The sequence below is a fragment of the Tachysurus fulvidraco genome, chromosome 24, assembly GCF_022655615.1.
Source record: "Tachysurus fulvidraco isolate hzauxx_2018 chromosome 24, HZAU_PFXX_2.0, whole genome shotgun sequence".
Taxonomy (NCBI): domain Eukaryota; kingdom Metazoa; phylum Chordata; class Actinopteri; order Siluriformes; family Bagridae; genus Tachysurus; species Tachysurus fulvidraco.
In genome coordinates, this window is record NC_062541.1 from 8,348,881 (window position 1) to 8,372,433 (window position 23,553).

Genomic DNA, 23,553 nt, shown 5'->3' on the forward strand with positions numbered 1-23,553 from the left:
AAGTTATTAAAGAACAACATGTACTTTTTCCACTTATAGTTAAACTTAAAGTTGTCAGACCTCTGAAAAACAAGTGTTTGTGTTATCACTTATGAAATAGCACCTATAAATGTTAGATCTCTTAAACTCTTTTTTTATTATTAATTAAGATGCTTATCATACTGGCAAGAAGCTGCAAAGTCCTCTCTGTCTAAAGGAGCAGTCTTACTATATAAACTATTACAATATAAACTTGTGAATTATAGAAAATTAATCGACTTAAGATTACACCATCAGACAAAAATGAGGTGTGCTTGCTGAAAACCAGCATTTAGACCAAACATACATAAGCCAGTCTCTGCTGAGGCAGAACATTCTCATTTAGATTTTTCATGATCACAGTTTGTCAGACTCAAAGATCTTCTCTCATTCTGCACTCAACACACACCCTCACCCACACACGCCTGCTCAAAGTTTGCTCTTCACTTCTTCCCACTGCGCAAACACACGTTAGATTATGAAATCATCCTGTTGTTGAAAGCTGGCCTGGGTGGTGTGGGCTTTCTCTCGCTCTCACACACTCACACACACCCTTGTGTGGAGAGCAGAAGCACTGTGTAGTCCTTGGCTCTCTGCTCAATCTCTGATTGATATCAAGCTCCAGATCAGTACAAGGAACGTAGCAGTGAAAGAGAAGGTAAAAACTTGAGAAGGGATGGCCTTGGCTGACATCACAGAGGATGACGTTACTGAACTGATGCATGAGGAGGCAGAGGACGTCTTCATTGATGGTAGAGTGATCCTGGGTCTGAGAATTGTGGGAGGGCTTTGGGTACGCTCTGGTCATGGTTTTGTAGGTGAGAATTAAATATATACGGTCTATTTGAGGGTAATAGGAATAAGATTGGTCTAGGTTTGTTTGGTTATTGCAAATATATGTTAGTATTGCATTGTATGACATATTATGTTCAGTTATAGTGCAGCATATCAGTAGATAGAGAGATTTTTATATTTGTTCCTGTTGCAGAATGCAAATGTGGTGTGTGTGTGTGTGTGTGTGTGTGTGTGTGTGTGTGTGTGTGTGTGTGTGTGTGTGTGTGTGTGTGTGTGTGTGTGTGTAACTCGCCTAAAAACAGGCCAGTAATAGATGAGAGATATATTGACTGCTACATACACAATACAATAGTCAGTATGAATAAATTAACAAAATTATGATTAGCAGTATTACTTTGTCTTCCATATCAAATATTATGTACTGTTGATTACTTGTAACTATAGACCAAGTTATAAGGTCACATCAGTAGAAATGGTAATTATCTTTTTTAAAGCTAATTTAACACTGTGTGCATGAGCAGGAAGCAAAGTAATATGGCCAAGAGACAGATGAAGCATTTCAATCTGCACTTCAGCTCTAGATATTGAAATCTACATCTCTATTGCGCGAGATCAAGAGATTGTGTAGGTGTAACAGTAGGTTGTAGACGCAATTAGTTTGCTGTATAATTTACCAAAACAGGCACAGATGGATATAGTATAATCCCTAATATGGTTCTTTAAAATCATCTAACTTTCATGTTAGTAGTTTATTTGATCTGGCAAGGTCACAAAATTGTAAATTGTTAGGAATTATATTATGAAAGATATTTTTACACGTTATCACACATGAACATCTGAACCTTGATGCTGCTGCCTTTAAATTGTTGCCTCATCATTCGGTATATACCCTCATTTTACTGAAATACAACGGGGCATCTTTTCCTTTCAACTACTAAAAATGAAAAAGACTGAAAAGAGAGGCTATATGATGAAGCTTTAGGATGACAATGTTAACAGACACTACAATCTACAGTGCTGTGGCTGTTTAGGGGTTTACTGTGATATCCCTGCAATGTTGCCAATTTCTACCCAGAAGCTGAGAAGCATCATTCACTTAACAGTTGAATTTACAAAATGTTTCTATATCTATTTTTATTAGCAGTGTATATTTGAAATGTATATGTACATGTATATCTTTAGCAAATCCTTCTTCCAGTTTGCACATATATAACTGCTGTTGATTACTTGAGCGCTCTTATCACACCATAACTCCACTAATGCACCAATCTGGATGAGGATAACAAGCTTCTTTTAAGTCTCATGAACCCTCCACATCTTTATTCAAATGCTTCTTATCATAACCCAGCTATACATACATGGAAGGGAACATTACTTCTCAAGAAAGAAAGAAAACTAGGCAGGGTGTGCCATTATAGGAATCAATGGCAAGGTGGTGTGAGGCAGTTAGAGTTTATTACTTTCCAGTATTAGTACCATATAAACATTGCCAATGGATACAGGTGAGGGTCATGTGACATGCTGGGAATTGGATTTATCATGCTGGGAATTGTATATATCATGACAATCAGCAAATCCTGACATGTTTTATTCCTCTTTTAGCACAGCAATTTGCCAATGACTTTAAAGCTACGTTTAATGTTGTGGAATCAAAACAGCTGATTATAATTCCTACATCCAAATTCTTGTTTCTTCACGTCCCTGTGCAAGCAATAACATATTAGAGCAAGCAAATCAATATAAAGCTTTGTAGCAAGAACTACTGTCAGAGTTGCACAAAAATGTGTCAATATCTTATGACTAACCAGAATTGAGAATTCAGCAACAATCTTAAAAAACTGTCTGAATTATTAGACCTCTGCAGCCTTCTGAAGCTCTGAAGGGATAGACCTGATAGATGTCTATGTGTGTATATCCCAAGTTTTGTGTCAGTTTGTTCTTGGTCACATTGTACTTGATGAATATTTAAAACTAGTCTGTGTACATACAGAAATTGAAAGCATGTAACATGCAAGGTACACGCAGATAGTTCTAGCAAAGTAAAATAAACAGGGTTTATTTTCCTTTCAGAAATAGTCCAAAGTATACCGCATTTAGAAATCTAGAACCTTTGACACCCCAAAGAACCCCGTAGGGAACTTGTTTTAAAGAGATGTGAAGACATCCTTAAAAACAAATTTTCTCAGTTCAGAATGAGGTCTGAGGTCTCCTATCTATCACACGCCACTGAAACTGTACTCCCCTTCTCTGCTCAAACCTGAGGAACTGGCTCCTGATACTCCTTCACCTTTCCTCAAATAAACAACTGCCTCACCCACTGACCTCTCGACCGCTCTCTCTCTCTCTCTCTCTCTCTCTCTCTCTCTCTCTCTCTCTCCCTCTCTCTCTCTCCCTCTCCCTCTCCCTCTCTCTCTCTCTCTCTCTCTTTCTCTCTCTCAGCTTTTTTCTACAAATGTTATGAGATCAGCCTTCAAATCTTTTCTAATTAACCTAATTCAATCTTGCCAAGACAAAAAAAAAACAGTAAAAGTAAATGATATACAAAAATATGCAAAAGGAGTCCATTGATTCCTTTTTGTTGGCACCAGTTAACCAGAGAGCCTTTTTCAGGATCTTATTTGTGTTTCCTGAAGCAGAGAACAAAAAGTCTTTTAGACATTGTCAGATGTTTGGGAAGACACTTTGGACGTTGAGCCTTTTTCTAAGTTATAAGTCCTTAAAATCAATCATTTTCCCCCATAACCTTCTATGGCTTGTGTTATATCAGCTATAAGAAACTATGTAATGTACCAGCCTCAAGCCCTGAACCTGCCGTATTATAAATTGAAAGAACATACAAGCCCTAGCATGTGCCATTACCTCATACGTGTCAACAGCTTTTACTGCTACAAGTAAAGTATTAATGAATCATGCTCTAAAAAGAAGCTGTTTCTGGAAAGAAGCTGCTTATCATGTCAGCACTGTGGATTTATGCTCAAATATTTCAAATATTTCATTTACATCACCTGCTTTTATCTCTGTGTAATACCTCAGGCAATCTAAGCACTTCTGCCAAGTATTACAAGGAAATCTCTCTTGATTACTGCTTGTATCCCTGCCTTTTGTCAATTCTCAGTTTCTATATTTCTGAGGTGTGAAGACAAGCAAAAAGAGGACAAAACTCCTTTTGGGAGCCTCTTCAGGTGGTACAGCGGTATTGAATGTTGTGGATTAGGTAAAGACAGGACAGATTTCACGCTCATTCTCAATTTAGCCGTGACTTCACGATCACTGTGAAATGGTAATCCTTTAAGTGCAAGACATAATAACAAACCAAAAACAGCAAACCAGAAAAGGACAACCAATTCTAAAACTCTACAGCAAACTGAGTAGCAGAACAGCATTAGCTCACAATGGAAACGATGGGTCTGAAGTGTCACAGATGGGCACACTCTGCAGAAGTTCAGTAGAGACATATCTATTCCAGTTTAAGTTAATGCTCAAGTGTTGTATTTGTTGTGTTTTTGCCTTTGTTGTTGGTTTTCTGATTGTATTGTACTTTATTTTTTTCCATGTGATATTCTACTGTTCAGTGACCACTGCATTCATCCAGGCAAAAAGCAGTATCAGGTTTCACAAACCCATTTATTGCACTGCTCCTTATCTACTCTCAGATCTCATATCGGGGTTGGGGGAAGTGTGTCCTTTCAGGCACCTCTGCAGAGCCTGTTGAGGGTGGTGTCTGGTTTCAACTTATCAAGTTATTTTGCACCTTACAGCTGAGTGGGTGGAAAGACGGAGATTTGAGACTTGCTGCACCAGAATTGGAGACTATATGCTTGTGGAAGCCTTGCTCTGAACTAAAAAAAAAAACAATCAATAAGCAGGAATACTACACCATCTGCTCAGTCATTACATTGTTGAATGTAGCCACTAAAACCACAGATGAGTAACCTTAATTCTTTTTGTTAAAACTGAGCAGTTATAACTTTGTGGTGAACAAAGCTCGGACTTTGTAAACTCAAACTGAGAGTCATCAAATTAGCATAGATAATCCTCTACAGGTAACTGCACTGCTCAGCCAATTATACTATTCACTATAAGTGGCACCACCATGGGAGAGACTAGGCCCTCTTTATACACTATAAACTTACATTGGGTTGATTATGATTTCTGCCTTATAGTGCAGACCTGCATAAAACTAGTATATAACACAGTATTTAAAGTATTTTCCAGAGCTCTTGTCTTTCCAGTGGCTGCGGCGGTGTCCTCTGGTTACTCAGGTTTCCTCCTCCCACCTCCCAAAATGAAAACTAAAACACTTTCAAATCACACGAGCCAATATTTTATTCACAATAGAACAAAGATAACATAACAAATATTTAAATGGAGAAATTTTACACTTTTATCCATTAAATGAATTAAAATTTTTTACATTTTAAATTTGATGCCTGCTCCAGTGTCTAAAAAATTGCTGAAAAGATTTTTTTAAAAAAGATTTAGCTGGGTAACATCTAGAAAGTAATTAAGTTCATTAATATCAGGTCTGTAACATGATTAGCTATAAAAGGAATGTCTTAGAGAGGCAGAGGCTCTCCAATCTGTGAAAGAGTGTGTAAAAAGATTGTGGAATACTTTAAAAACAATGTTCTTTCAAAGGCTTTGCAAATCTCATCATCTACAGTGCATAACATCATCAAAAGATTCAGAGAAATCTCTGTGCATCAGGGAAAAGGCCAACAGACAACACTGCATCACTCATCGGCATGATTGTATCAATGACATTACTAAATGAGCCCAGGAATACTTCCAGAAACCACTGTCATTATACACAATCCGCCTTGGCATCTATCACGCAAAAAGAAAGCCATATGGGAACATGGTCCTGAAGCGCCATCGTGTCCTTTCGGCCAAGGTTTATTTATAATGGACTGTTTCAAAGTGTTTTGTTGTCAGACGAGTCCAAATTTAACATTCTTGTTGGAAATCACAGAAGCCGTGCCCTCCGGCTTAAAGAGGAGGGAGACCTTCCGGCGTGTTATCAGGGTTCAGTTCAGCCAGCATGGTTGCCTCTGATGGTATGGCGTGCATACAGTATGGGCAGCTTGCATACAGCAGGTCTATTTAAGGGAAAGCCTTGTGAATTTCAGCAGGACAATGTAATATTACATACTTTAGCTATTACAACACCATGGCTTTGTCGTAGAAGAGTTCGGATGCTGAACTGGCCTGCTTTCAGTCCAGATCTTTCACCTATAGAGAACATTTGGAGCATCACTGAACAAAATATACGTCAAAGACAAATTCTTCAGCAGATGGAAACATATATCAGGGAAGAATGGGACCAAATTCCAGCACCAAAACTCCAGAAACTCATAACCTCAATGCCTAGACTGTTGAAAAGTAGAGTTGATACTACACAATGATAACATGCCTCATGTCCCAACTTTTTTGAGACCTGTAGCAGTCATAAAATTCGAAATGCGCTCATTTAGTGGATAAAAGTGTAAAATGTCTCCGTTTAACATTTATCTGTTCTATTAGATAATAGAGCTAGATAAGGCTAATGTAATTTAAAAGTCTTTTAGTTTTCATTTTATGCAACTTTAAAAAACGTCCCAACTTTTTTGGAATCCGGGTTGTAAATGCATTACATGCTCTATCCATTATAATTCCTCTTTTTATTTTTTAGGTAAATACCTGAAGAGAAAGGTTGCTTCCCAGCATTTAACACATGTTCTAGTCAGTCATGTGCACATGATAGTGTGTTTTGTTCCTGTTTTAGAGTTCATGAATGGGTCGTCTGTGATATTCCTGAAGGCTTGGGATGAGTTTATGTCAGAAGGAGATTGCATGGTCTGCTCACATCAGCTTGGGATACACTGCCCTTGGCACAAAGAACAAGTAAAGCATTGCATAGATTGGGCAGAAAAAGAAAGGATGAGAGAGAACGCATGACTTTTCCTTGCATAATATGTTTGGTTAGTGAAACTGGATTTCATAAAAACATCTTTGCACCTGATTCCACGGTCATACAGTAGATGCTTCGGAATTTTGTTAGTACTGGAGTGGGGAGTCCTTTTAGGATATATGCCACACATATTGCAGGACACTTTTGCCTCTTTGCCTGATGACACAAGTACACATTGACCTACTTTAGTCCAAATGAGCTAAGCTTTCCACCAACACGAGGCTACATTTTACAGTGAGTGAAGAGAAATCATGCTGAGAGTATAACACAGCCATGCTGATGACAATTAAGCAGAGCTTCTTCCTTAAAGATTGTAAAGCCTTTCAACAGCCTGCAAACAACTGATCAGTATCAGTAGTGATGAAAGGCAATGTTGTTGTCTTACAGTCACCCAGGAACTATGTATGTTCTTCTTTCACCATTATTGTCAAATCACTGATCCACCAATGTAGCAAAAGATCCCATTATGCAAACATAACTCCTTCTCTCTCTCTCTCTCTCTCTCTCTCTCTCTCTCTCTCTCTCTCTCTCTCTCTCTCTCACACACACACACACACACACACACACACACACACACACACACACACACACACACACACACACACACACACATACACACACACACATCTGAACACCTGGCGAGGAGTGTACAAGCAGCTGTGCTGGGTGGGCGGCCTGGACCGTTACCTACAGCTGAGTCTGTTATTAAGACCAAAGGCAGGAGATGTGTGTTTAAGGCATGACAGTCTTTAATCTAACTAAGCCTGACTAACTGTGTAAGCGTGCTGCCAGTGAAAATATACAAAGGCGTGAGACCAGGCTCGGTTTTCCAGCTTTGAAGAACTTTTGTTTTGAAATGAATGTAGATTTAATTTTTGTACAGACTTATACACAGTAGCAGTCACAAATGTAGAGGTTTTAATGTTTTAAACTGTAAAACTGTCTGTAATTACCAAATGTATGATTACATGAAACTGAATATTTGTATATAACTATATAATCAAATTTCAACGCTATAAATAATCAGCTTCAGATTGCAAACTGAATAACGAGTCAGTCAAGACTTCAGAAAGTGAACCTGGGTGAGTCTCGGTTAAAAAAATACCTTATGTTAGAGGCTGTAATTAAGGTAAAAGGTTGCAATTTTTTTAAATCCACAGCTTAGACACAAGTCAAATTTTCCTGAGCGTATCTTTGTTACTGTTGTTTTGTATACAGTAATGTGTTTTTATTTTCAGAACTGTTCAACCACAATCCAGTGTAGTTCACTGTATAAAAAGCTCTTTGGCTCATGTTATCTCACACCTTACACTCTTCATGAACACACACACACATACACACACACACACACACACATTCTCACATTCCTTCACAGTTGTGCTTGCTCATCCTTACACACTGACCTCTATGACTTGTGTGGTATTTCTGTATAAATCTCACACTGGGAGTTGTCGGATATGTTGGACAGAGAAGTGTGTGTGAACAAATTCAACTATATTCATGTTTAGATTACAACACTTTGGACACATTAGATAGTCTTAAAGACATTTTGATCAAGGATTATGTTTGAAATTTGATTTAAGCTAATGCCCATGTATACATTTATTTTTTAATCCTGAATTTTAATCCATTTTTTCACTGAGTTGACATTTTGGTTAGCAATATATTAATTCATGGCCATTAATTAATATATTGAGACAATATTCTGTACCCATAAACTACATATTGCATTTCTACAAAATATGCAATTTGAGCCCACATAGTCCATGGAACATCATACTTTATATGTGGCCATCAGTTAATAATAATAATAATAATAATAATAATAAGAAGAAGAAGAAGAAGAAGAAGAAGAAGAAGAAGAAGAAGAAGAAGAAGAAGAAGAAGAAGAAGAAGAAGAATTTGGTATGAACAAGTGAAGAAGTCTGTTTACTTTGAGAATTTGTTTAAGATGGTGTGGGCTAATATCTGTATGTTACTCTGATTAGTCTTTATGCATCATGCAACAATTAAAGTGTAACAATAATCTCTATGTTTTGGTTTTATGTAATCGATTTCTTCTTTTGTTTTCAAATGCTATAGACACCATTAAATATATTTAATGGCCACAAAACAGATGAGGAATTTAACATATGGTCTCAATATAGTCATTTACAGCTGCACCTTATTAAAAAAATAACAAGTATGACAATCATCTAACCCGCACTGGAATACATTTCTTCTATTGTTTTATTGTTCCCCAATTTTTCTCCCCAACCTGGTCAGCTGTAAATTCTCTCCCACCCACTGTTCCCTTATCAGCAACTAATCAGGGAGGGTGAAGACTAACACATGCTTTCTCTAGACACCTGAAGCCAACTAATCACATCTTTTTAAACTGCTCATTCTGCAACACATGGGGGTACACACTTTTTTTTTATCTGTTTATCTGTGAGCTTGCAGACCTGCACGATTTTTTTGTGTTGCTGCAATTGAGAGCGGAGCAGGTATGCCGTCCCTCTCACCCAGACAGCATGGGTAATTTTGCTCCCTTGACTCCTTAGTATGGTTTATTGAGCTGGACTGTAATGACCATAGGACAAGAAGATATGGTTGATTGGTTGGTAGCTTTCACCATCACTGCCACATTAATGTTACCATGATTCAGCCAAGTGACTCAACCTCATAATTCAAGTGAAGAAGAATCATTGCAGTTTGAAAGACCTACTGAATCAAATTAAGACCTTGTGCTCTGGGTGTTATTTATATTCCTCACTCATATGGTGTTATGGATAATCTAAAAATGTTTTGTGAAAGCTTAAATCAAGGTATCTTTTAAGAGATTCTTTATGAAGGTCCAGTATACCAGTTGAGATTTATTTTTTTAAAGTTGTTTGAGGAGTGATTGCTGTTTGTGTGCTGGTAAATATAGTTGTTAGTTTGGGGGCTGCTGATGACACCTATAATTACAGGATAAGTTTTACAGCATCTGAGAGAGGAGGCGTGTGGAGGTGTCTGTGCTGCACTGCCCAAGGCTAACTACATGTGTTCTCTTTGCCTTGCTGATTGACGTACAGCACGTGAATTAAAAGGCCAGGTCTGTTTTTTTCAAGTCAGGTACAAGCCAAAGTTACTGCCTTGAGGTGGAAGAGTGAGCATGTTATGAAGAAGCAAGACAGCACAGGTGCTTGAACTTTAATGTGGTTGCTCTGATTTCACTATGAAATCACCCTGACTGTTGCTCATGCATGCTAAAAGAAAAGGAGATCTCTTCGGCATCTCTTTTATGGCTTATGCAGATTGTACCTCATTCATTGGACAATTTGTCAGGTACCTCTACCGTACGAGTGTCACGATGTTGCTGCAGGTAGTATTGCCACCTCACAGCATCAGGGTACATGATTGTATCCTGAGCGCAGGTTTCTGTCTGTCTGTATTCCCTGAGTCCACATGGGTTACCTCCATATTCTCTGTTTTCTGACTACCTCATAAAAATAAGCCAGTAAGTGGACCGAACTAAATTATCCCTACGACTGAATGTGTGTGTGAATGGTGCCCTATGATGTAGTGGCATCCCGGTCAGGTTGTTTTCTACCTCTCACCTAATGTTTATAGAATAGTTTCCACCATAGGCTCCAGTGTGAGCCTTACCATGATAAAGTGTTTAATATAGATGAATGCAAGAATGAATGAATTTAACATGAGCTATGTGTGACTCAACTGTACATGAACTATGTAGAAGAAATAAAACTATCAGAATTAAATAAAGGTTAAGTTTGGGTGGCAAGAATTAGTTTGGCATTGCCATTTATGTGTCCACATTCCTGGGGTACAAATATCTTTAGCAGATTGAAATTCCAGTTTTATAAAAAAAAAAAAATCCTCATGCATGCATTGTGACCTAAAACGACTGCCACTGTTGTTCCTGTGATAAAATTGGTCAGCTGGTTAGTAAATTGCATTCTTCTCCATGTAACCCTGTAGCAGAGCTATTTTGTGCACATCATTGAGAGTGCTAGATCAAATTATTATTATTATTATTATTATTATTATTATTATTATTATTATTATTATTATTATTATTATAGTCTTGCTGCATTCGTGTCCATGTTTAAAACGACAGCTGAGTAAATATCAAAATAACCCTGGACTACAGACACATGCACACATGTACTTGGGCACATGCGTCACGAGACGCGAATTTAAGCCTAATATTTCTGGAGAATATTCATGAGCGTGCGTGTAGACTCCGCCCACATTTGCAGTCCGTACTCTTGATTGGTCAGTTCCCTTTGAAGGGGCGGTGGCTGATACAAATCTAAACTGGGCTTACACACGAGTTTGGATCGGAAGCTATCGTTTCGGTGGTGTTATCGTTCAGAGACGCGGAGTTGTGGATGATTTAAATGACTGCTGGATCTCTGATGGAGCTTCGAGTAAACAGGATTTAACTGGAATAAGTGTATTTATTTGAAGTGCGGTGAGTACAGCCTTTGATACTTTGATACATTGATACATTGATCCTTTGATACTTTGATACATTGATACATTGATCCTTTGATACTTTGATACTTTGAGCCTTTGATGCTCTCACGAGTTTTTTAATTCAGTAGGAAATTGATAATAATGATAATAATAATAATGATGACAGACTGTCGTCTTGCACTGCCGTTTTCTATTAATATCTATACAAAACATTGTTTATGGAATAAAGACGCACGGATTTGTTTATTTCTCTGTTATTTGTGGTTAGAAGGAGAGATAACAAAACATTACTGCTTATTTTTCCGTCCTGATTGCTTTCTTTGCGCAGGTGGTCTCATTCATTCCCACTAAAGAAGCCCAGAAGAGGACCCTTGTGCGTAATATCGAATTAAACAACGTCTGATCAATATTGTTTTCACTACAAATAGCCTTTACAATACTGGTATCGCAACAGCCGTGAATAAACTACATTGTTTTATTGTGTGCTTTGAAAACTCCAGTTACAGATGATACAGAGAAGTTTTCTATGTTTTAGCATTGGCACCATCCATAGAAACATGTCAAGACTGTATTTAACTGTTATATATCACGGTCTGGAAAGGTTGTGTTGCAAGAAATATTCCAAATATCAATGTGCATCACAAATGTGCAGTATATTCAATGTCCATATGCATCCCTGTCAAGTATAGTGTTTGCTATGCCTGTAAGGTTAGAGTCTATTTGAAATGATTACAGTAATCTTGCAGTGCTCCGAACTGTGTTGTAATTTGGGGTTATTGTCGTCTGTTGAAAAACAGAAGTGGTTGGAAAGTAAAATGGCTTACATCTCAGGGTTGGGTGAAAAACAACTTGCTTGCTTTGATATGGTTAAATGCTCAAGATTTGCTTCACTGGTCAAACCAGAGTGGCCTCTTCTGGACACTGAGAAGACCATAGAGCCAAGACCTTATGCTGCCAACATGGCCACTGTCACAGTCAAATCCCCCAGCTCTGCCGCTCAGTTCCTCTTTCCTCCTTTTTCTGTAACAGACTGTATTTTCTTCTGCTTGTATTTTCTCTTTCCTGTCTCTTCTAGTTTGTGTGACAAGCCACGCCATGTAACTCACATTAGAACATGTTAGTAGGTGTTTTTTGACATTTCTACGAAAAAAATCAGAGGTTCATCAGGGTGATGAAGATCTGAGCCTGTGGGCAGGAATGAATGAGTCAGGCGATGTTTCAATTTGTTGTCTTGGTGCAATGCAACACTGGGGACAATGGGTTTTTCTTGGAACTGATATCCTTCTGTGTCTCATAGATAAGAGTTAAATCAGTGTCTGAGATAGTGGATGAGACAATTTGTTATTCTCAGACTATTCTTTGTCATGCATGAGGAGGACTTTAGTGGTTTTAGAAGCAATCACACCATAAACCAATAAATCTTTTTGTTAATTTAACATAAAAATTGCTGTGATGTCTCACTAAACTAATGGTACAGATAATCTGCTGGTTTTAAGTCTGATACAAACAAGTAAGGGAAAAAATTTAGTGGGGTATGTTGTTATCTCAAAATAATCAGTGACTGTTTGGTGAGTTGATTCTTTTCCTGTAATGGCTTGTCCTATTTTATATCTCAGTGTTGACAGCTTTTCTTAAAAAAATGTTAGAAAAAAATTATATTTTTCATTAGTTTATACCTGAGATTCATCCGAGTTTTAAACCTGTAGCAGCTATAAACAGTCCTCCCCTCACTAGCCTCTCTTTTCTTTCTCTTGAAGTTAGTAAAAACAAACATAACTCAACCGCACTGTTGTATAATAAGCATACAGCCATGTGACAGTTTTTAACACATTGGCTTTTTTCCCCTGTGAAAGCAGGTTAAGGAAAAAATACATCAGCATTGCATGTAGTCTAAATGTTGAAGTTAAATGAATACTATCTATTATTGCCAATACGTACTCCTAGTAATTTCACCAGTAATTGTCACTACATCCAGCTATTGTTGATGTAGAAGCATTGATGTAGCTAATGACAGAAAGAATATAAAATTTTGTTATCGCTCATTAAGTGAGTTTGTGACTGTCAAGAACTACTTTCTGTAAGAAACCTGAATTTCTGAGCTGTTACAGTATATCTTAATGGCTGTAGGTGGTTGTTTTAATGATTCCGCATTTAGCAGCCAGCACTGTAAATGTTTTGTTTCCTGTCCTTTTATCCTTTATCAACAGTAAAGATAACGCTGAGATGTAAAACTTCCTCCATTGTGCAGCTCTGTACAGCTGCATCCCATGTGTTTCAGAGTAAGAGGATGAAGTGTGTATTACAGAGTCCTGCCAGAGTTATCTGTATTTAAACTGCCACAGAGTCTGCTCTTGTCTGGACAAATCCCAGTTGGAGAGCTCGGCCCTGAGGGCGTGAGGAGGGGTATTTTAGGAGCGATGGAGTCAGGGGAGCATTTGGGGGCGGGGGAAAATGGAGATATTTGAGATTCTCTGGAAGGCCTGTGGTTAATTGGAAGATTGTGGAGCGGGGGATGACAGCAGACATCAGACTTTTTATCCTCAGCTGTCCTGTGGTCATGATGAGTCCTACAGTGGGTTGCTCAGCATCACAGTAATGACAGTGATATTAAATCAACTTGGTGAATTACAGGTGAAGTCTGCATGATTGCTGTAATGACAGATTGCTGTAGTGTTTTTTTGCCCTTTAATGCTAATCTTTCAGCATTTTGTATTGCGCTATAATTCAATTACTTTATTCAATTACTATTTATTTATTTATTTATTTATTTATTTATTTATTGTGTTTGAATTTTTTTTCAATTATTTTCTTTTCTTTTCTTTTTTAAATACCACAGAACTGTACAGCATCGTTGTGTTTTTACATGTATATGGGGCAATAGAAATCATCCTTCCAAGATTGACGTTTTTGTCATGATTATTTTCTGGTCATTATAGTGAGTGTTACCTTGTGTCTTAAGTGGATGGAGCAGCTGCAGGGTTGAGTATATGTTGATGGTCTCTGAGGGTTTCTTCTTTATTTTGCTTTCACCGTAAGCAGATGATCTGACTCGACAGTGGCACTGGACAACAAGGGGCTGCTCCATAATCCTCCTGATTAACAGACCATCTGGATGACTTTTAGTGAACGTCCAACAGGAGTAGATGTTCATTATGTTTGTCTCTTAGAAACTGATAAACTGAATGTGTAATGTTTCCTAACTTGTGCTTTACCAGTGGTGATCATCTGTAAATAGGCAAGACTGGATCACTTGGCTATCTGAAATTCTGCATCATCAGCTTGGGTGATGATGGCAATTTATGATTCAGGGAAAAGTCCTGCACCATGCTAGAAGAAAAAATAATTAAAAATAAAAAAAACTTTAAAGCGTTTATCAGTTATTTCGAAATTTAGATTATGAATCAATTACAATGGTGTGATGTGCTAACGGTTCCCACTGCACCACCGTGCTAATCACCCATAAACTTTAAATCACATCTTTACATATCCGGATTGGGGTTGTAGTGGATCTGGAGTAAATCCTTTGAGGCTGAGGCTGGAATACAGGTTATCAGTGGTACTGAGATGGAAATATAGCACTCACTCATTACTTCCGACATACTGTAGCCATGTTCTTACTCCAAAACAATTCAGTCAAAAGTCTGGGAACACCTGGATAAAAAGTATTTCAGTATTTCTAAATCTGTACCTCAGAATGGTGTCTGAACGTTTATTTAGCAGACTGTAGTTTACTATGAGACTTTTTGTGATTGTCTTCTTGTGATTTTATTAGATACAGCACTACAGAGCTGTATAGTCAGATTTGAAGACCGAGTTTGCGTGAGTGGTCTTTAAAAATGTGATTTGCTGTGTCTCTCTTGAAAGACAAGGTTCACATCTAAAGTATGAAGGCTGTATGACTATGCAGGCCAGAGGCAATGTGAACAACAAGTAAGAACTTGCTTACAAGCAACAACCGCTCTTTACATGACCCAAAGTGGATACTGAAAAAGTTAATTTGTTTGTGTAATGTTTCTCTACATAGCAACGTGGAAGGAAACGGCTAAAATTAGTGGATTTAAAGATGCATTTATGAGCAATTTGTGTTTTTGGTTTCTAACAATAGATAAAAGTGCTCATTTACAGGAATGGCTTTTACTTTGACGTTTAATTTAGCTTGTGTAATTAGTTCTTAAATGTACACATGATTCTCTGTACACATGCATGCTTTAAATGGCTTAACGCTATTTCCATTTGCTGACAGTATAAGTTGCAAGTAAGAAAAATAAAAATCAGAACCTGATATCACTGAGAAATATGTACCTGAATGCACACAGCTTCATAATATTTTTAAATACTGGTGGATGGATATGTCATGTTAGGGTCAGATGCATAAGTCATGGCCATTTGATTAAGTGGAGCAGAGCAGAATCCAGTGAGATGTACAGCTCTCTCTCTCTCTCTCTCTCTCTGTCTGTCTCTAACACACTTGTCTATAGCTCATATGTTGAATCATACCATAGCTTTAACGTGCTTTGTGATCTGACAGAATGGCTCTCTGCCCGTACAATTAATGCTGTTAATTTCCTGTTCTTCAAAGTTGGAAGTGTGCTTTCAGTGTCAGTGTCAGTTATAAAGAGGATTTATGTCTATGGCAAAATCTTTTTGAGTTCATTGCCAGAAAATGGTTGTATTTCAAGACTGAATGAGTACAAATTTATATCCACAGCATAGACGCACAGCATTTGAGGAAACTGTTTTTCAAAGCGTTTTGCTATTTTTTTCTTCTTTCATTGAGGCATTAATAGCATTTTTGATTAGATTTTTCAATTCAATTTTAAGGAATAAAACGTGCTATTTTAGGTTTTATTCCTCTTATACCACAGCAGTTTTCCAATGCTAAAAATGATACAACATACACTTTTTTTATCCTTTTATAGACACTTGAAATTTTAAATAGCTTAGTTTCTGTTACCAATTATGTTACAGCATCCTTCATGAACTTAAGACACAAAATGCAGTTCCCACTTTTACACTGAGAAACTTCCCAGTGTAAAAATGCAGAGGAACACAGACACTAGAGAAATGATTATATATTTTAATATTTTATTTTCTTTCAAATTTGTATTAAATTAGTTTTAGAATATTTAGAGCATCTGTTGTACAAGTCCCTGAGGACTAATCACAGAAATGATAACTTGATGTTAAACCTGTGATCTGAATAATAGTCATTGCTGTTGTACAAATAAATGATGACGTTCTGACCAAACAGATTCAAGCATTCAACAGTGCTTTTGTATGAAATAATGTAATGATGCTAATAATAACACCAACATGTGGAACAGGAACAGACACAATGTCAAAGTGTCCCATGTCTTGTTTTTAATTGTAGTTAAAGTTGACCAAACAGCTTGGTCCAGCTTCCATGATCTACTGTTGTACATATGCAAAGGTGTGTGTTTTCATATGTTTTCTAGTATAAATTGTAGGTCAGAGATAAATTATTAAAGCTTCAGTGGCTATTGGTTCCCCATCTTGCCTTATGGTCTGTGATTCAGATTGGGTGTGTGGAGGAGCATGATGTAAAGGCTGGGTTCAGATGCTCTCAGCAGCTGTTTTTGCATCACATTTTCTTGCTGCCTTACACTCCTTGCATACAGGAATGTCGGCCCCTGCACATTCCTCTCTCGTCAGTGCGTTCTATAAATATTGGTCTTCCACATAATGCCCAATACCAAGCCAGCAGCTACATGTTTCACACGTCATCTCTGCTCTCCGTCACATATGTAGCAATGACCTACTTTAAAACCCAGCTCCTTGTGCTTTCCTCACAGAAGACCTAGATCCATGTTTTACTTCCACAGAAATAACATGGCAAGCTGTATTAAAGCTGCCAGATAACTGCAATAAAACTGCTCTAATTCTTTTTCTAAATGGCTTTTCCTTTCTTGAAATCAAAGCTTTTAAAAAAAATAAATAAATAAAAATAAGGCTAATCTGTTTATGGTGGTTGGATAGAAGAGTCATGTCCCATTGAGCCATGTCCCAATTGGTCCACTGGCATTTCCATCATGCCTAGACATCTCTGAAACCTTGTGTGTTTGTGGTAGTGTGACATTAGGAGCCTTACACCATCACTTAAGAGTCAAACCTATCCATAATCCTCTTGCTCTCCTAGCCCAGTTACAGTGGGAATAGGAAGTGGCATGACATTTAAAGCACTCGTATCAGCAACTCACATTCAGCCTTAGATAACATTGTGGTGCACCTCCTGTGGCTGGGTGTTAAACAAATGCTTTAAGATGGCCAGATTTGAGCTGTATGACCACATAATGCATAGGTTGGAAGATTTTCAAGAGTAGTTTATGATTTTAGAGAATCTGCTTCTGTAAATACTGTTCCATCAGGGGTGGAGCTAATTTCTGGGTCAGAAATATATAAACAAAGTTTATAAACTCGCCAGATTTTCTCATAGCCAATTCGAAACATATCCTGGCTTGACAGAATACAGTATCTCTGAAGACAATGCCAAGCATCAACTTCATGTGAGTCACAGTCAGGTTGCAATTGCATCTCATTGTCCAGTGTAGAACATGGATGTAGAACATGAATGTGCTGAGAGCACAATGCTTAAAACTCCACACTGCAATGTGATATTTCTCTTATCAATTGGTTTAAATTTTTCTCATTGGTGAAGAATTCCAGTGAGGTGTCTTAGGATTCCCATGTTTCCAAATTAACACGGAGCACATGGAGGACCTGTTATGCTTTGTATTTATGCTCCAGGGTTTGTGAGCACCCTGTATGTACCTGCTCAACTAAGTGGAGAAAGGAATTGCTCTATGCAAAAAGAAAAAAAACATGTTTCGGCCAGTTGTGTTTATAACAAGCCACCGATTAAATCACACTTCCGCACGAAGTGCCAAAGGCTTTTATACCTTGCTGCTGTGTTGTGTAGCTTGGGATGTTATATCAGGTTTCTCTTGCATGCGGTATCGTCAAAGCTGTATGGAAAGCGGCCAGTGCTAGATGTAGGTATTTGAGCAACAGGAATGCAGAATGCCTGTACAATTTATGACATGATGATTGCAAAATGCTGTAGCTCTGACACAGATAACCAAAAGATAAATTAAAGCTTATGAATCTGGGGGCTGATTCTCTCAAAGTTCATGCCCTGTGCTGTTAATTCAGTTCAGTTTTATTCATATAGTATTTTAACCATTGTCATTGTCACAAAGAAGATTTACAAGAGTCCAGGATTTCTGCAGATTTATTTGCTGCTGTAAGTTGCCCTGATGAATTAAGATTTAGCTCTGCTCGGTTGCATCACTTAGGGTGAAAATAGGATGGTGGTCAGTGGGACACTTCTGTGAACTGGCACAGAAAGCAGTGATGAAGTCACTGCTGTGTGTGTGTGTGTGTGTGTGTGTGTGTGTGTGTGTGTGTGTGTGTGTGTGTGTGTGTGTGTGTGTGTGTGTGTGTGAGATACAAGGGATGAGTGAAACACAAAGAGCGGTCTGAGAGGTCCCAAACACAAGGGCCCTCCTACCTAGCACTGCCTGTAGTAGAGCGCGGGAGAAGACAACAGAGCCTCAGAGCTGAATGGGAGGTGGAGGCGCTGGTCTCTGCACAGGCCACATAATAGCAATGTTGTTTTACTCCACACACTGTGTATTGTATGCTGTTGCTAAGAGGAACACCGTTTAGTCAAGCATATGGTATTAGGCTGGTCTTAAAACGCTGTGGTCCATGTTCGTTATTCACATGTACCCACCATGTCAGCTATATCTCTGAGTGTGAGAGATGCTGAGTTCAGTGTCAGTCTGCTTGCTTGTGTAGTGCTTGCTTCTGCTTTTTAGTAGGTTTGACTATAGACATCTGTGGTGCAAAGTATTCTTTCAATCAATCAACCACAAACTGTTATCCATAGATCATGCATTCCTGTCTTAATGTTAACAATCAAATCTGTTCTGTTATTGCTATGGCACATTTGGCTGCTGTTAAAAAAAATTTGTTTTTCGAGAAACAATCCCACATGTTGAACTCTTTACCCAAAAACACATGCAGACCTGGTTTACTAACTCTCAGCTAACTTGGCTAATGCTAGAGTGGAACAGACGTGTGTATATTTTGATAGGTTTATCTCCTGTTAAATATCGGAGAATATGATGACCTGAATCAAAACATAAAATAAATCAAAAAAAGGGAATTTGAGCAAGAAATCTATTTTTGAAGGATTTAAAAAATATATATTGTATCAATCAAATCAATCAATCAATCAATTAATTATGTAATCAACTATTTATCTAATTAATTACTTAATTACATGATTGATTAATGAGTTCTGCACATTCATCATGTTTGATACAGGAGGACCTGGTTGTTGTTTTTGGCGTGAAAGAACTTTTTCCTTGTGCAACACTGTTCATTTCTTTCGATCTGTCTTCAAAGAAGCCACCTGACCTCTGTGGCATGCTGATGTAGTCAGAATGCTGATGAGGGTTGGGCTTAAAGAGTAAGGGATGACATAGCCCTTCTCAGACAGAGCTTTAGGTCTTTGTATAAGCCTCTCCATGCAGGTCTCATTGGAGAAAGGGGCACCTCCATTCAGCAGCTTACCAAGCATGCACCAAGGGCCACACTGCTGCTTTGTCTTCTTCAGATGTTTAGGGAGTGTGGGACATTTGGCAGATGTAACTGATCCCCTAGCAAAGATGGTTTGGATTCATTCATATGTGTAGTTAGTGTTTTAAAATAATAATACTCAGTGACTGTCAATGGGGAGTCGTTCTTTTGTTTTTATTTATTTATTTGTTGCTATAATGGCTTGGTTTGCTGAAATAATCATTATGTAACAGCATGCAGTCTTGGATGAATGTTTATACAGAATAATGTATGCCTTGTCCAAGGCAAATGAGCTCTATGAAGTGTAGCTTGCAATTTGAGAGTTATATGAAGGACATCTTTCAAAGCTGCTCCTTCTGCAATAATGGATATAATGAATGACCTTTTCTTTTTTGGCATACAATAATTACTTATAGTTTTTAGTCTTTTGTAATTATTGACTTTATGCTGAAACAACTAGTGGCCAGAAAATTGTATGTTTGAAACCCAGGTCCAACAATGATCTACATAAGTCCTTAAAACTCTATCTAATCAATTGTCCGTTACATGAGAAAAATGCACTGTAGTATACACTGTATTCAGCAAGTCTTACAGTACACCATGTCTGCACATAACTTCAGTTCGGCCAGAGCAGCTTCTCACTTACTGCTGAACGTTCACAATGAACGTTCAATGTCTACAGTACAGCTGAAGATCACACAGCTCAGCTAAAGGAAACTAATTTTTTGGTTTATTTTTAAATCTCCCTTAAACTGTAGAAAAGTGTTTGATTAGGAACTATATACAGCTTTATAAGTGTTTTAAATTGTATCCAGATGATAACATGAGTGATGTTTTTGGATGCTTAAATTTGTAAATGTATCCATTTTTGGCTGCTTTGCCACTTAAAATAATATTTCTATTTTTTAAATTTTATATATCAATAATTTTTCTTCTATAAAGCTTTGTGCTGTCATATTCAGCCACAATGAATCATAAATTTTCCCTTTCACTGCTTGAGCTCAGGGGGGCAACAAGCCTTTTCTGAGAGCTCTTGATTAGGCACAGTATGGAGCCGTCTTTCTCTACGGTGGCTATTTTCATCCTCCATATGCGTAGAGGAATAACTGACTCATTTCTTGCTTATATTTCTTTGTGGAATTTTGACTTGTGCTAATCAACGGTCGAGCCTGGGAAGATCCAGATGTTGCAAAAAGGTCCTAATAATGTATTCTTCTTCTTAATAAAAACTGTAGTATTTTGAAAAATGTAATCAAATTACTGAGATAATTAATATCATGCATATGTGGTGAAATTTAATCCAGATTTTCTTCAGTTTAAAATGTTTTTTTAATTCCATCTACCCTATACACTATCTAACCAAGCTTGTCTAATTATAGGCAGTGACTTTTTATCTGACCTCTCTGTCTCTCTGCAGGAGTTTCCTCCCGTGTCCCAGAGATCATGGCGGCTGGCACACACTCTCCTGGAGGGCCCAGTGGAATCATCCGGAGTCAGTCATTCGCAGGCTTCAGCACGCTGCAGGAGAGACGCTCACGGTTCGCATTTATATCCTGTCTATAACAAAAACACTAACCTTTCCAAAACTGTTCTCACTACATAACAAAGGCTGGTAGTATTGTATAGATTGGAATTCCATTACAATATATGTATGGTGATACAGATTAAAGCAGCAGTAGTGAGTAACTTTGAGCATGGGATTATGCCTAGTAGCCCCTAGGCATCAGCGTGTGCTTATTCACCCTAAATCTAGTGGCCTAGATTTATCAGAGTGAACTATCAGTGTAGACGTAACGTGCTAAGACATGTAAAACAATGAGGAATGCGGTCTAAGAAATGCAACCGTTTATTAGTTGGTGAATGGCTGTGACTGCAGATGAGGCTAATAGACTATCGCATTACTATGTGACATACATTTCACACTTTTTAAACACCAATCCGGAACTACAATTATGATGTCAAAGTCCTTGTCCTTGACCTTAGATGTATGAATAGAACATTCTGAGCATCACACATGTTTGGAAATAGCTTCATGTGACCTATATTTATAAAGCTGTGCAGGTCATGTAGTACAAAAGACATGGTTATTTCTGATAGTGGGTGTGTGCTCATGTGTGTTTCCAGGTGTAACTCATTCATAGGGAACTCAACAGTACAGAAGAAGTCACTCACAAAGCCCAAGAAGCCCCATCTGTGTGGGCACAAGTCCAGCAGCAGCAGCAGCAGCTCTCATGAACCGCAGCCTAAGAGAGTGGAGGAGGTGTATGAAGCGTTGAAACAGGGCCTGGAGTAAGTACAGTTCACCTCAGTGTATCTCTGTGCCTCTGTCATTTGTGGTATAAAGTTGGGGCAAAAACATAGACAGCTCCATATTGGGGTTTTTTTGTTAGCAGTGGGCTCATTGCAGTGTGTGTTCTCTCTTCTCCAAGACACTGAGTTGTTTTTTTCTCTCTGTTCTTTTTGGATCAGTGAGTATTTGGAAGTGCATCAGTCAGAGCTGGATAAACTCACCTCTCTCATGAAGGACATGAAGAGGAACTCCAGACTGGTAAGATACCTTGAGTATATTCTCTCTCTCTCTCTCTCTCTCTCTCTCTCTCTCTCTCTCTCTCTTTTTTCTCTCTCTCTCTCTCTCTCTCTCTCTCTCTCTCTCTCTCTCTCTCTCTCTCTCTCTCTCTCTCTCTCTCTCTCTCTCTCTCAGGTCACATGAGCTGAAAGAGATACTTAATTATTTGTTGTCTAAATAGTGCAATAATGTCAGTGTTGTGTAAATCTGATATGTGTTTTGAGACATAGATTGCACTGACTGACAATGAGTGTGTGTGTGCGTGCACGCATATGTGCGTTAATGCTTGTGCGTTTGTTTCATCAGGGAGTGCTGTACGATCTTGACAAGGTGAGTAAAAGGAGCTCAACCATAAACACTTGACTCATCTTGTCTTAGAAAGCTAATAAAAATCTGTGCAGATAATAAGCAGCTGTACAATAATGTCATGCCAATTTCTTGGAAGTCAAACCACATCATTAATATTTCAACTCATTATACTGTTGCAGGTGTGCACTTATAATGAAAATTATAAACACACATCACTGTTTAACTCTCTCTGGTTTTTTGATACTGCAGCAAATTAAGACAATTGAGAGATATATACGACGCCTGGAGTTTCACATAAGTAAGGTAAGCAGTAAATGAGTTTTCATTTCTCTGGATAGCACATGTAAATATTATCTAGGCAAGCTACACCAATGATATATGAGAGAAATTAAGCATATTGTTCATTTTCTAGCAGATTTTCCATCATACATTGGATAAAAAATGAATGGGTCAGTGACTAAGATGGTTTCTAGTTAGCATTAGCTGCATTTAATGTTTAAAATTAAAATAACATATGTTGATATGTTCATGTTGTTTGAGATTGATGAAATCAAGTCAGTTCATATAAGACAACTAATTTGCCTTTGACTCATATGGCAAGAACCTATTTCACAGTAAGGGTTTAATGGCTTTTTAAGTGACAATTCCTGCCCCTTGTTGGTTCCGTAATCATTTTTCACAACAGCTTTCCAGCTGCATGCATTATTAAGAAGCTTAAAATCCTTTTTTCCCTTTCCACTTCTTCCGTTTGACATTCTCCATCTCCACCTACACACACTCTTTTATTGCCATGTGTACTTCCTTCATACACCATCACCACCACCACCCACCCCCCAAAACACACACA

The 23,553-nt window shown here is 38.0% G+C and overlaps 1 protein-coding gene across 4 annotated transcripts in view; it reads left to right on the forward strand.

Annotated features, from left to right (window-relative positions):
- Positions 1-541: 541 nt before the first annotated feature.
- Positions 542-23,553, forward strand: part of ripor2 (RHO family interacting cell polarization regulator 2) — a 40,721-nt gene continuing 17,709 nt past the window's right edge. Inside the window, exons 1-6 of one of the 4 annotated variants that reach the window (XM_047807991.1) lie at positions 542-770; positions 21,249-21,369; positions 21,956-22,120; positions 22,301-22,379; positions 22,704-22,727; positions 22,956-23,009. In XM_047807991.1, the coding sequence (XP_047663947.1) occupies positions 695-770; positions 21,249-21,369; positions 21,956-22,120; positions 22,301-22,379; positions 22,704-22,727; positions 22,956-23,009 (519 nt within the window). In that variant the 5' untranslated portion in view covers positions 542-694. Of the gene's footprint in view, positions 771-11,064; positions 11,223-21,248; positions 21,370-21,955; positions 22,121-22,300; positions 22,380-22,703; positions 22,728-22,955; positions 23,010-23,553 lie in introns of those variants that run through there. The other 3 variants (XM_047807992.1, XM_047807994.1, XM_047807993.1) reach the window with 3 other exon arrangements.